We start from the raw sequence: 13097 nt of genomic DNA, 5'->3' as shown, positions 1-13097 counted from the left end.
TTCCTTCTTTATCCTCCCTCCCTCTTTATCCTCCCTCCCTCCCTCTTTATCCTCCCTCCCTCTGTATTCTCCTTCCCTTCCTTCCTTATCCTCCCTCCCTCTTTATTCTCCCTCCCTCCCTCTTTATCCTCCCTCCCTCCCTCTTTATCTCCTCCCTCCCTCCTCCCTCACACCTGGGCTCCCTAATTGTCCGTGAAGGGAGGAGAGGTGGAGAGGTGAGGTAAGTAGCGCTGGAGGAAAGGAGAGAAAATTACCTCACCTCTCTCTCTCTCTCTCTCTTCAACTCGTCATCTTTCCCTTTCTCTCCATCTTCCCCTCTTCCTCCCCTCCTCCTCTCCCTCCTGTCTCTCCCCTCCTATTCATCCCCCTCCCCGTCTCTCCCTCCCTCCTCTTCCTCCCCCGGCTCTCCCCCACCCCCCACCACCTCCGGTTCATCCCGTCATCGTGGAAGTTCAACAGGAAATTCGTAAAAAGCAGAGAGAGGGAGAGAGAGAGAGAGAGAGAGAGAGAGAGAGAGCGTAAAATGAGGGAGTGTGTATTATAGTTTTGTGAGAGAGAGAGAGAGAGAGAGAGAGAGAGAGAGAGAGAGAGAGAGAGAGAGAGAGAGCGTAAAATGAGCGAGTGTATATTGTAGTTTTGTGTGTGAGAGAGAGAGAGAGAGAGAGAGAGAGAGAGGGAGGGAGATTAGTGGAGAGTGCATTTGAGGGCAACCGGAGAAGGGGGAGGGAGGAAGGGATTTAAAGGGAGGAAGAAAGGGAGGAAAAGAAGAAAGAGAGAGGGAAGGAGGAAGGGAGGAGGGAAAAGAAGAGGGAAGGAAGAAAGGAGGAGGAGGAGAAAGGGAGAGAGCGGAGGAAGGAGGGAGGTAGGAAGAGGAAAATAGAGAATGAGAAGGCAAGGAGGAGGAAGGAGGGAGGGAGGAAGGAAGGAAGGAAGGAAGGAAGGAAGGAAGGAAAGAAGGAAGGGATTGAAAGGAGGGGGGAAGAAAAAAAGGGAGAGAGAGAGAGAGAGAGAGAGGGAGATTGGAGAAAAGATAGTGAGATAAGAAAAAGAGGTACCACAGTAGTCTCTCTCTTTCTCGTTTTTCCTCCTCCTCCTCTTCCTCCTCCTCCTCCTCCTCTTCCTCCTCCTCCTCCTCCTCTAGGGCTTCATGTCGTCAACGGAAAACTAACGGTATCTGTTTACTCCATGAACCCCGCATCATGAAACACGCACATATTGCTTTCGCTTGTTTTTTTGTTTTTTTCATTTTTTTGGTGATATTTGTGTTTGTGTCTGTCTGTCTGTCTATCTATTTATCTATCTGTCTATCTATCTAGGAGTCTGTCTATTCGTATCTCTATCTGTCTATATTTAGATGTGTTTATCAATCTCTGTCTATCAGTCTCTTATCTCTACATGGATATTGCTGTCTCTAGTGGTAGTAGTAGTGTGGTAGTAGTAGTAGTGGTGGTGGTGTGGTAGTAATAGTAGTAGTAGTAGTTGTGGTAGTACCGTAATAGTAGTAGTAGTAGTTGTGGTAGTACCGTAATAGTAGTAGTAGTTGTGGTAGTACCGTAATAGTAGTAGTAGTAGTTGTGGTAGTACCGTAATAGTAGTAGTAGTTGTGGTAGTACCGTAATAGTAGTAGTAGTGTGGTGATAATAGTAGTTGTAGTAGTAGTGGTAGTAGTATGGTAGTGGTGGTAGCACATTTACCACCACCACCACTACTACTACTACTACTACTACTACTACTACTACTACTACTTCTACTACTACTACTACTATCACTACCATAGAGTATAGTAATATGTAGTGTACTAATATATTATGTTATATTTATCTTTATTATTGATTTAGTTATTATCAGTGTTATCAGTAACGGCGCATGTTGGCGCTCTCTCTCTCTCTCTCTCTCTCTCTCTCTCTCTCTCTCTCTCTCTCGTTAAAGTGCAGTAGCCTATCTCATCCTTGTATATCTATCTGAGTGTCTGTGTATCAGTGTCTATCATTATATATCTATCTATCCATCTATCTATCCGCATATCTATCCATCCATCCATCTATCTATCTATCTATCAATCTACCTATGTACAGTATACATATTAATACATAATATATATTACCAAATTCTATCTTCCACCTACGTATCTGTTAAGTGACCTATCCATCTATCTATCTATCTATCTGTCTATCACGAGCCATCAACCCACCCATCCATCAGACTCAAGAAGGCTATGTAATGGGAGGCCCGTAACCTTTGACCTTTTATGACCTTGCCTGAACTCCCTACTCCCCAGCCTCCACCCACCCACCCACCCATCCTCTCTCTCTCTCTCTCTCTCTCTCTCTCTCGTACTCAATCTTTATCCCTTTCTCTCTAATTCAATCTTTATCTCATATTATTTCGAACCTTTTCACCGTTTTTAGATGTATTTATAACTCCTATGTTGTTATTTTGGACGCACCATATATTATCGTTCAGGCAGGGCTTGGTACTTTTAGATTTCTCCCTCTGTTTACGTTTTAATTTCAAATATTTACGTTTTTCTTGTATTTAAGATGTATTTCTGAGCCCCATGCCTTTATTTTCGACGTATTAATAGAAGTAGATCGGGAAACAATCTATTTTTTTTTACATTGTTTCCCTCTGTTTACATTCAGTTCCCTAAGTGGCATGTAAGCCGCCTCCTGATTGGTCGAGAGCGGCAGGCGATTTGTAAGCTCTTTCCTGATTGGTCTTGAGCCGCCACGCCTCGACCTTCACGCTTAAAAAATCGAGAGAGGAGGGGAAACGCATCTGAGGGGAGTGTGTGTGTGAAGAGGGGAGGGTATTATTGTTATGCAGAGGGAATGGGGAGTTGGGGAGGAATTTTTCACGAGGGGAGAACTGATATGGAGATCTGTTTTTTATTTTTTCAAAGGGGGACGGTTGGAGTCGAGGGGAATGCATTTATGGAGCTTAAATTTGATGACGATTCCGTTGAGGGGCTAAGTTTGAATAAGGAGGGGGCTTATTTTTATTTTTATTTATTTATTAGCAGTAGTAATTATCGATGAAGAAATTTTACGAGTGAGGCAAAACCGAATTGGCGAAAAACGGAGGATGAGGATGGCTAAACCTGATTGTAACGATAATAATTCTGACTTATTTTTATCGGAAGAGTTAGTAATTATTGCAGTTTCATCAGGGGATAGATTTTTACCCTCGGGAGAATTTTGAGTTGAGTATTTTGGCGGGAAACGGGGGTGGGGGGGGCAGCGCGAAAAATGTATCATCCCAGTCACACACTGTTAGTCAAGGAAGAAATTTTTACCCTCGGGAGAATTTTGAGTTGAGGATTTTGGCGGGAAAGGAAGGGAGCAAGGCGAGAAATTTTCTTTATACTAGACACGAACTCTTGGCCAAGGGAAAGGCAATAAAGTAACTGGGGACTCATTTTTGTGGTGTTGGGAGTAAGAACCGGGCCACCTGTTGTGAGAAAAGATGCTGCCCTGCCCAGGACACACAGTGAGCTACAAATGTGTCCCGCTGCAGTGTTGCCAAATCCAAAGCCACATATAGCGCCAAAATTGCTGAGACCGCTAGAATGATGCTAAATACAGAAATATCCACAGAAGCATTAGGAAAAAGGGGGAGGGATGCTAAGATCTCTTGAATACCGCTAAGGTCTTGTAAAGTCTTTGAAATATACTCAGATATTATTATTATTATTATTATTTGGCCAGACGTAAAAAATTGCCTTGAATTAGAAGGTTAATGTCTCAAGATCTTGCTGGGGAGAAATAAATTGGCAAGTGTTAAATGTCATATCTCAAAGCATTGTGGAATTTTCTAGTATACACTTAGATATTTAGTCCCCTAACCTGATACATTGCCGCCAGATAGAGTTAACATCTCTAGATCTAGTAGTGAAAAACGTTGAATTGGCGAGAGAAGTGGCAGATCACAAGAACAATGTTTCTCACACTTTTTCACTTCATTCCCTACTAGTGGGGATCTTAACTTTCTCGTGGCCTCCCTTCATTTTTCTTCTTCTCAAGCCTCTGACATATAATGAAAAAATATCAATGCTCTCCGTTTAATTTAATGCTTACAACTATCAGTCAGAATGCATATTTTCTTACATATCAGTGGGATGGATGACACTGCCTTCAGTCAGTCGTCTGATTTGAGGTAGAGTCACTGATAACGCATATCTCGTATCTAGGTCCACATCCAACCGGTTATGACTTTTACAATTTACGTGTAGATGGGTGGAGAAACCAGAGTCACAGGAATACGTTCTGGAAAATGGCATGAGGACTCTGTGTGTGATTCCATAGATACACACTGATTTACTATTTACACCAGCCCGCCATGGCACCTCTGTAAACCTGCCATGGCTCCCCAGTTTGAGAACCAGGCTTGAGAATAGCACCAGAGCTTTTTAATAATCTCTAGAATATATCTGAACTTTTCAAATGCTGCTATATGTCGAAAAATACTGCTAAATGGTGGCTGACATCTCAATAGGTAGCAGGGAAGAAGCGCTACATTGACAACGCCTCCTCCCTTGACGTCATTTGCCCGCCAAAATCCGCGGAGCTCAGGCGTAGACGAGAGCGGTCTTCCCATTGGCTGGCTGGCGGGTGGATGCGGATTCTGATTGGCTCTGCGAACGCGGGGTTATTGATCGATGCCGGGAGAGTAGGAGCCAAAGAAACTGGAATATATTTCTGAATTTTTTGGTTTTTGACTTATATTCTTGTTTTTTTGGGGGGTAATTTTTGAGGTGATGAGTGAGGGTATTTTGTCTGTGAGATAAGTAATGAGAGAGAGAGAGAGAGTGTGTGTGTGTGTGTGTGTGTGTGTGAACGTATTACCAGTACTGTTATTATAAGCCCAATTACTGTTATCGGTACTGTTGCTCTGATGGTAGATTCAGTGCTACCACACCTACCACAACTGCAATAACTACCACAACTACCATAAATACCACAGCTGCTACCATGACTACAACCATAACTACCACAACCCAACACCACGTTTACTATCATTAGCTAGAACTACAAGCATTAGTCAACTACCACGTTACCACCGCAACTACCAACATTACCACCACAACTACCAACATACCACCACAACTACCAACATTACTCTCACGACTACCAACATTACTACCACAACTACCAACATTACCACCACAACGACCAACATTACTCTCACAACTACCAACATTACTCTCACAACTACCAACATTACCACAGCTGCCAGCTTGCCACCGCAACTACCAACATTACTACCACAACTACCAACATTACATCCTCAACTTGCTATTACCAGTACTACAAATATTACCACAGCTACCAACACTGCTACGACAACTACCAACATTACCACTACCACAATCACAAACATTCCAACTACCATAACTTACTACTACCGTCACCGTGTCAGCGTCACTCGCACAACTACCAACATTACCACTACAACCACAACTACCACTATTACAACTACTAGCCTACTACCACAACTACCAACATTACCACAATCCATGCTACCACAACTGCCAATATTATCACCACAACTATTAGGATTACCACACAACAACCACAATTACCAGCATCACAAGCACGTATACTACCACCATTACTACCACAACTACCACCATCGCCAGACTTAAACTACCAACATTCGCCCGGCCATTACCACAATCACCACCATATTTTGCAGGCGTCATCACTACCAATATCGCTTTCGTCTCCCCTACCACAACTACCACTATCGAGCCGTAACCACAACTACCACAACGTACCTGCAACTACCACAACTCACCACTACCACTACTATCATCACTACCATTACCACCACCACCACCACCACCATTCCTGATTACCACCATCACTTTTATCCCTCCCTTCCTGCCTCCTGCTCTCAGTTTCTTACCAATTTCTCTCTCTCTCTCTCTCTCTCTCTCTCTTCCCTTCCCTTTCCCCCTCCCTCTCTCTCTCGCTCTTCTCTCTCTCTCTCTCTCTCTCTCTCTCTCTCTCTCTCTTCCCTTCCCTTTCCCCCTCCCTCTCTCTCTCGCTCTTCTCTCTCCCTCCCTCCTCCTCTCACTTTTCCTTCCTCGCTTTTTCCTCCCTCTCTCTCTCTCTCCGTCGTCCCTCCCTCCCTCCTCCCTCATTCTTTACCTCCACTCTCATTCTTCCTCCCTCCCTCCCTCCCTCTTCTTCTTCTCATTCCCTCCCCCTTCCCCCCCTCTCCTGCCCCTCCCTCTATCTTTCTCTCTCTCTCTCTCTCTCTCTCTCTCTCTCTCTCTCTCTCTCTCTCTCTCTCTCTCATTATTTTTCCCCATAGAGTGGGTTTAATGAGAAAGAAAATTGCAAGGTGATAAAACACACACACACACACACACACACACACACACACACAGCACTAATTCTCTCTCTCTCTCTCTCTCTCTCTCTTTCTTTTACAAGTGGAATTATTTCCTAGATCTGTTTACCACAAGTACCAGCACTACCACCACACTTACCACTACTACTACCACACTTACCAGCACTACCACCACAGTTACCGCCACTACCACTATTACCACAAGTACCACAACTACCAACATTACAACCACAGTACAACCCCCACAACCACCACCATCGCTACCACAATTACCACAACTACCTCAACCACCACCAACATTACAATATAGTCTACACAACCACCACCATCGCTACCACAACTACCACTACCACCATTTATAGTACTACAGCTGGCATTTTTATGAGAGAGAGAGAGAGAGAGAGAGAGAGAGAGAGAGAGAGAGTTTTAGGTGTGTGTGTGTGTGTGTGTACGACAATTTTCTTACTCGTTAAATCTGCTCGTGTAATGGAAAGATAAGTAACGAGAGAGAGAGAGAGAGAGAGAGAGGTGGGTGGGGAAAGAAAGAGGGAAAGTTAATTAGGTGTTGTTAGAGAGAGAGAGAGAGAGAGGGATAATCTCTACTTTATCCCTATATTTTTCACTCTTCTCTCCCGTACTTCTCCATTCCTCTCCCTCCTTCCTTCCTTCCATTCTTCCTTCCTTCCTTCCTTCCAGTCTTCATTTCTCTCATTCCTTTCTTCCTTCCCTCCCTCCCTCTCTTCCCTTCCTTCCTTCCTTCTTCCTTTCTTTCGTCCCTCCCCTCTTTCCCTCTTCTTCATTCCTCCTTCCTTCCTCCTTTCCTTCCCTCATTCATTCCTCTCTCCTTCCCTCCCCTCTTTGCTTCCTCATTCCATCCCTCATCTATTCCTCCTTCTGTCCTTCCTTCCTTCCTGTTTCTCTTCCGGCCAATCGTTCATCATCCATCACCATCTCTCTCTCTCTCTCTCTCTCTGTCTCTCTCTCTTTCAAGTTAGGGTAAATAGAAGTATATAAGTAATTCATTTATTTATACTTTACTGAACTCTGCGGATACACCTTGACTGTTTCACTTATATCACTCTCATAATAATAATAATAATAATAATAATAATAAAAATAAAGATGATGGTGATTCTTCTAACTACTATTACTACTTTCTTCATTACTATTATTATTATTATTACGTTTGAGGACATCTGTTTCATTATATTTATTATCAGCATATTCCCAAATCAAAGCAGTTTTTTTAAATATATTTCAATTCAGTTTGAAAAGGTAGAGAAGAACGGAGGACATTAACGAAGAAGGTGGAATTAATGGCGCAATGTATTTTGAAATTGAACGAATATATGTGAAGTGAAACGTGGAAGAAGATAGCCAGTTGAGTGAAAATATATGAAGGAATTGGAGAAACGGTCGGCATTTTGAGAGAGAGAGAGAGAGAGAGAGAGAGAGAGAGACGGACGGATAAATTGAGTTACTGAGGATGTGAATAACCAGAGAAAATATTTATTGATGAAAGCTAGAGAAACGTGTAATAATTAGATGAAAATTAAGGAAACTCGTATTTAACACATATGAACCCCCCAACAAACGTCAGAATTAATATATGAAAAACCACATAAACATTGCTTGGTACTTGAACGAAAAAAAAAGTGAAATATTAAGCCGTTCAAAAAAACGAATGTGGTGAAAGGAAAGAAAAAAGCCACGAAAGTTTATGCAAAAAAAAAAGAAAGAAAGAAAGAAAGCTAACTTAAATTTGAAAAGAGAGAGAAAAGATGAATGTAGTGAGGCGAAAGAATATTTGAAATGTAAACGGTAGATGAGAAGAATTTAAAAGTGGATTTGAATGTCGTGTATTGCTGAGTGTGGCGCCATGTTGTCAATTTCCCCCATAATCTGACACCAGCTGGCAACACCGCTTCCCTCCTGCCACCGTCCCGCCCATTGCCAACTCCTGCCAACGGTAACCGTCATCTGCCAACCCCCCTGCCAACGCTGGACCGGATTGCCAACACTGGAGAGACTCTAAATTATATCCTGCCAACACTGACTAATCTGCCAATACATACTGACAACACTGATTCTAATCTGCCAACACATACTGACAACACTGATTCTAATCTGCCATCACATATTGAAAACATTTGATTCTGCCAACACATACTGCCAACACGGATTATATTCTGCCAACACTGGTTATATCCTGCCAACACTGACCATATTCTGCCAACACAAAGGTCTATACTGCCAACATATTTTGCAGTCCTTATTACGGTATAGTTTGCCAACACATTTCATTCTGCCAACACTTGAGTCACCTGCCAACTCCTGGTAGATGTGAGATTATTAAATTGTTATAAACCTCCGTACTGCCAACACCAAACTTTGCCAACACTACATACATTACTCTCCACATCTCTGACAACTTTGACAACACTACATATGTTACTCCACATCTCTGACAACTTTTCCAACAGGGTCGTAGAATTACTTGTACAAAAAATTAATTAAATAAAGTTAGATTCCTGCCAACATCTGACAGCACCGTGCCAACAGTGAAACACCCCCTTTGCTAGCTTAGATATAGTTTTAACACCTCATATATCCTGCCAACATTACCACCGTCCTGCCAACCTTCCAACAGCTAGTTAGTGTGAATATACCCTCCCATCCTTCTGCCAACAATTATTCTTTTTCACTTCTGACAACACTGCGGTTCTGCCAACACTTTTTTCAACTGTTCTGCTTTCTCCTACCATTCTGCCAACATTTTTTCTACCTCTGCCAACAGTTTGTACGAATTAGCTCAAGCAGAAGTTAATTTCCACCTTCCTGCCAACAATTCACAGAAGTTACCCCTTTCTGATATATCTTCAAAGTCCTTCCAACATTGCCAACGTCTGTTTTATTTCCTATCTACATCTTAGTCTTTTTTATCTATTATTTTCCTCCTCTTTATCTATCAGAGTTTTTTTCAGAAGTTGTTACTAGTTCAAATTATCATTATTTTTTCTGTAGTTCCCTGCACTGATACACATGGTCTGCCAACACTCACCTCACAGTACCTGCCACCAGCTACCTCAGGCATTGCCAACATCCACTAACACCACTAGAATTGTTGTCAGTTTTATCATCAGACTCTGCCACTGTTGTTAGTTGTCAGATTTTGGTTGTCACTGCCACCGTAAGAGACAGCAAAACTACCACCACCACCACAGCCACCACAAATACCCAGCCGACCAGCACCACAACTACCACATCATACCATCCACGCAACTGCTACCACCACGCCAGACTATTAACCACACAGCTATCACCTCAGCCTACACTGACAAATACAGTACAAACGTCATTTAGGATTACCGTAAATATCCTACCACAACCAGATACAAACCACATATCCCTCAGGTCAAAATCTCGCCATCACATGTAAACACTGCCACCCCAGAGTTAAATAGAAAGGAATAAAAACAATAATTTAAACCCACATAGGACAGCTAGACAGTACCGCACGTAGCCTTGGACGATACCACACCATCACCTGCCACAACCTCATGAAGTCAAATATTACCATCATTAGTTAATTCTACCACTCCAGAAGGGCCAGACCATCACCCAATAAAGCCACCACAACCACAAATTAACCAGACAACCAGAACGACCACCCATAGCCAGTTAGAAAGGATCATACCATACCACATACCAGGGTCAGATACAACCACACGTACGTAACTCAGAGCCGCACCACCTCCATAACTAAACACCACCACGCCACAGCTAACTAGAGAAAGTCACTAAATAAACCTTCCACACCCACAAATTAACCAGACACCACCAAAATGCCCGCCACTATAAATATGTATAGCGAAGGGGATCAACTAACCGCCCCCCTCGCCTCCGTTGAAGATCTCTCCCGCGTGAACACTCCTGGCGGCTCCCCATCCCCACACCCACGACAGCGCCACCCAGCCCTTTCAGACCCCAATTGGGAGCCCCCGCCAGACCCCACCTTATCTACGACCCACGATCAGCCCCTGGAACCCACAGCCCTTACCCCGCTCCACTTCAGCCCCGAGGAAGAGGAACCGGGGCCGCCTGACCGGTAAGTATGATGCCCGTAATACGAAATACTTCAAATCGCAGGCATCGTCAGGCGAGCGTTATTGTTATTTAGTCTGATGGATTTTTATCATCATATTTCCCCGTTATTTATCCTTTAGTACGAGTTTGGTGATTTAAAATTGTTGCAATCACTTGAGTTCGCTTAAGGTTATTGTCATCCATGTTTTTGTCATCGTATTTTATGTATCATCCTCATGGCCTGTCACTGAATTACGGTCATCCTTATATTCAGCCATTTTATTTTCTCCCCATTTCATGCAACACCGGACTAAGATGCAGTGTTTGTGTTGCAGATACAAGCTGGTGTTTCTGACGCTGGTTTTACATGGCGTGGGAACCCTCATGCCTTGGAATATGTTCATCACTGCCAAGAATGTAAGTAATCCATCCATCCATCCATTGCCAGACGCCATGTATCCCAAACGGGGTGGCCAAGGGCTTAGAGTTAATTGTTTTACAGGGAGGGGCACTAACGCTCCACCAATCCACTTGACACGTAGGAGTAAGTTGTAAGTAATAAGGATTAATGCCACTGAACATTATAAGTCTAGTAAATTGTAAGTAATGAGTAATAATACCAACAATGTAAGTGTCGTAAGCTGTAATCAGTAATAATACGATTGAACGTCATAAGTGTAGTAAGCTGTAAGTAATGATAAGTAATAATTGCACTAAATATAAGTTTAGTAAGCTCTATGTGTTGCTGATAGGTCCTAGGATTTCTCTCTCTCTCTCTCGCACCTGGTACTGCAAACTCAGCCTTGGGTTCTTTCTTTATGCATAAAAAATCCTGGTGGCTCTTTTTGTTATCAGTTTGCAGTTAATTGAAGAAAAGTTGCCTAATAAAGTTCCATTGCAAGCTGTAAAACTGATTTGTGTGTGTGTGTGTGTGTGTGTGTGTGGAAAGTTATATTTTTGAACAGAGTATAGTCAATTACAGTGCAAAAAGCTTTACAAACCACTACAACTTTTATAATTGCTGTAAGTGAGGGTAGAAAGTGCATTAGAGTTGCAAAATAACAGAAAAGATAACGAAACAGGATGGCAGCATGTGTGTGTGTGTGTGTGTGTGTGTGTGTGTGTGTGTGTGTTTGTGTGTGGTTTCAAGCTATTACTGTTATTACGTTCGGTGTTAAAAATGCATGAGCCGAGAGCAGCACCATAGTTAGATGTGACAGCAACACACCATCTGGTTAATATTGAACAAAATGGTGTGTGCGTGGTAGTGAGCATCGTGTAATATTTCTCAACATGTCCAAACCATCCGAGCTTCTATTCTTTACATCTCTAATATTTTTTTATGTAAGCTTTCCCCTCCAGTCTTGAGAGGGAAAGAGGGAGGGAGAGAAAAAGAGGAAGAGGGAGAGAGAGAGAGAGAGAGAGGTAGGGAGAGGGAAAGAAAGAGAGGTAGGGAGGAAGGCAGAGAATACAACAAGGACTTTCTGTACAGCTGCATAGTTCAACAAGCTGTTTCTCTGGTTTTCTCTTCCTCCCACCGGCTGGACCTGTCGGGCTGAGGGAGGCATGTGACAGATTAAACGCTGCATATTTCACAGGCCTGTGCGACGCGGGGGGAAAAGTTATTTATTGCCATCCAGGAATATTGCAGCATGTCGGCAGTATTACTGGTTGCGTTGCTGGTATTGCTGTACGAATTCCATATTGCCTTTGGAAAGATCGGAGTGTACTTTATTTCCATTTGTCATGTTGCTCCTTTCAATCTAATGACCTATTATAACTCTTGCAATGGTTCATTTTCCTTAATTTAGCTCTCATCTTGTTTTTGTTTCTCAGAGGGAACAAGTTTGCAGACTTCTGTCCTATTGTTCCTTCTTTTCTGCATTAAAATAAATAAATAATAATATACTGGCCCAGATTTTTGTCCTTCAGTAACGTATTTCACATAGCTAGGTAGTCAGAAAGACAATCCAGTGGCTCTGCATCCTTTCTGCAGCACTTCTTTGTGATTGTACTCTTTTTACACAAACTTGGCTTAAAATTGCTTATTGTCCATCATGAATGCTGACCTAATAGAATACATTAATGCAGACATATGAAGCACGTCACGAGGCAGTGCAAAAGAAACGACGTAGAGCTGTAACATTGCCTTTTTCCGCCACTGAGCTGCACGGAATAAGCTGCAAAAGGATGAAAATCTGGGGCAGGCTAGAGTATAAACGGTATAGCATCATAGTCTAGTCTTAATCTTCTGCCACAGCTCAGCATTCAAGATGGACAGATAGCTGTGTTAGGCAAAGTTAAAGTAAAAAGATTATAGCACATGACATTTCTACTCAGCATCGAACAGAGTTTTTGAAAAGCATTGGGTACTACCTTTTTTTAATCCTTTCACTCTTATGAACGTTTTCTATGCTGAATGAAATAATCTGTTAGCTAGAAGGCAGGTTAACAGAAAGACATCAGTATATTAAATGATGGAACTTGAAAATATTGGTGTTGTGATGAGGAGGGGTAAACTGAGATGGTTTGGACATGCTGAGAGGATGGAGGATGGCAGTTGGGTGCAGAAAGGTGAGAGGTGTGAATGTCGAGGGTAGTGTTGTGAGAGGCAGACCAAAAAAGACCTGGGATGAGGTCATAGAGTGTGACCT

At 42.7% G+C, this 13097-nt stretch overlaps 1 protein-coding gene across 1 annotated transcript in view; it reads left to right on the top strand.

Annotated features, from left to right (window-relative positions):
• Nucleotides 1–13097, top strand: part of Ent2 (Equilibrative nucleoside transporter 2) — a 50364-nt gene that overhangs the window by 21872 nt on the left and 15395 nt on the right. Inside the window, exon 3 of the mRNA XM_080265441.1 lies at nt 10779–10860. Coding sequence (XP_080121567.1) covers nt 10779–10860 — 82 coding nt within the window. The remainder of the gene's footprint in view (nt 1–10778; nt 10861–13097) is intronic.

The sequence above is a fragment of the Coenobita brevimanus genome, chromosome 2 (assembly GCF_032717465.1).
Source record: "Coenobita brevimanus isolate Jiangsu-jjx chromosome 2, ASM3271746v2, whole genome shotgun sequence".
Taxonomy (NCBI): domain Eukaryota; kingdom Metazoa; phylum Arthropoda; class Malacostraca; order Decapoda; family Coenobitidae; genus Coenobita; species Coenobita brevimanus.
Note: the sequence above shows the minus strand (reverse complement) of the source record. Positions and strands in the feature narration are given on the sequence as shown.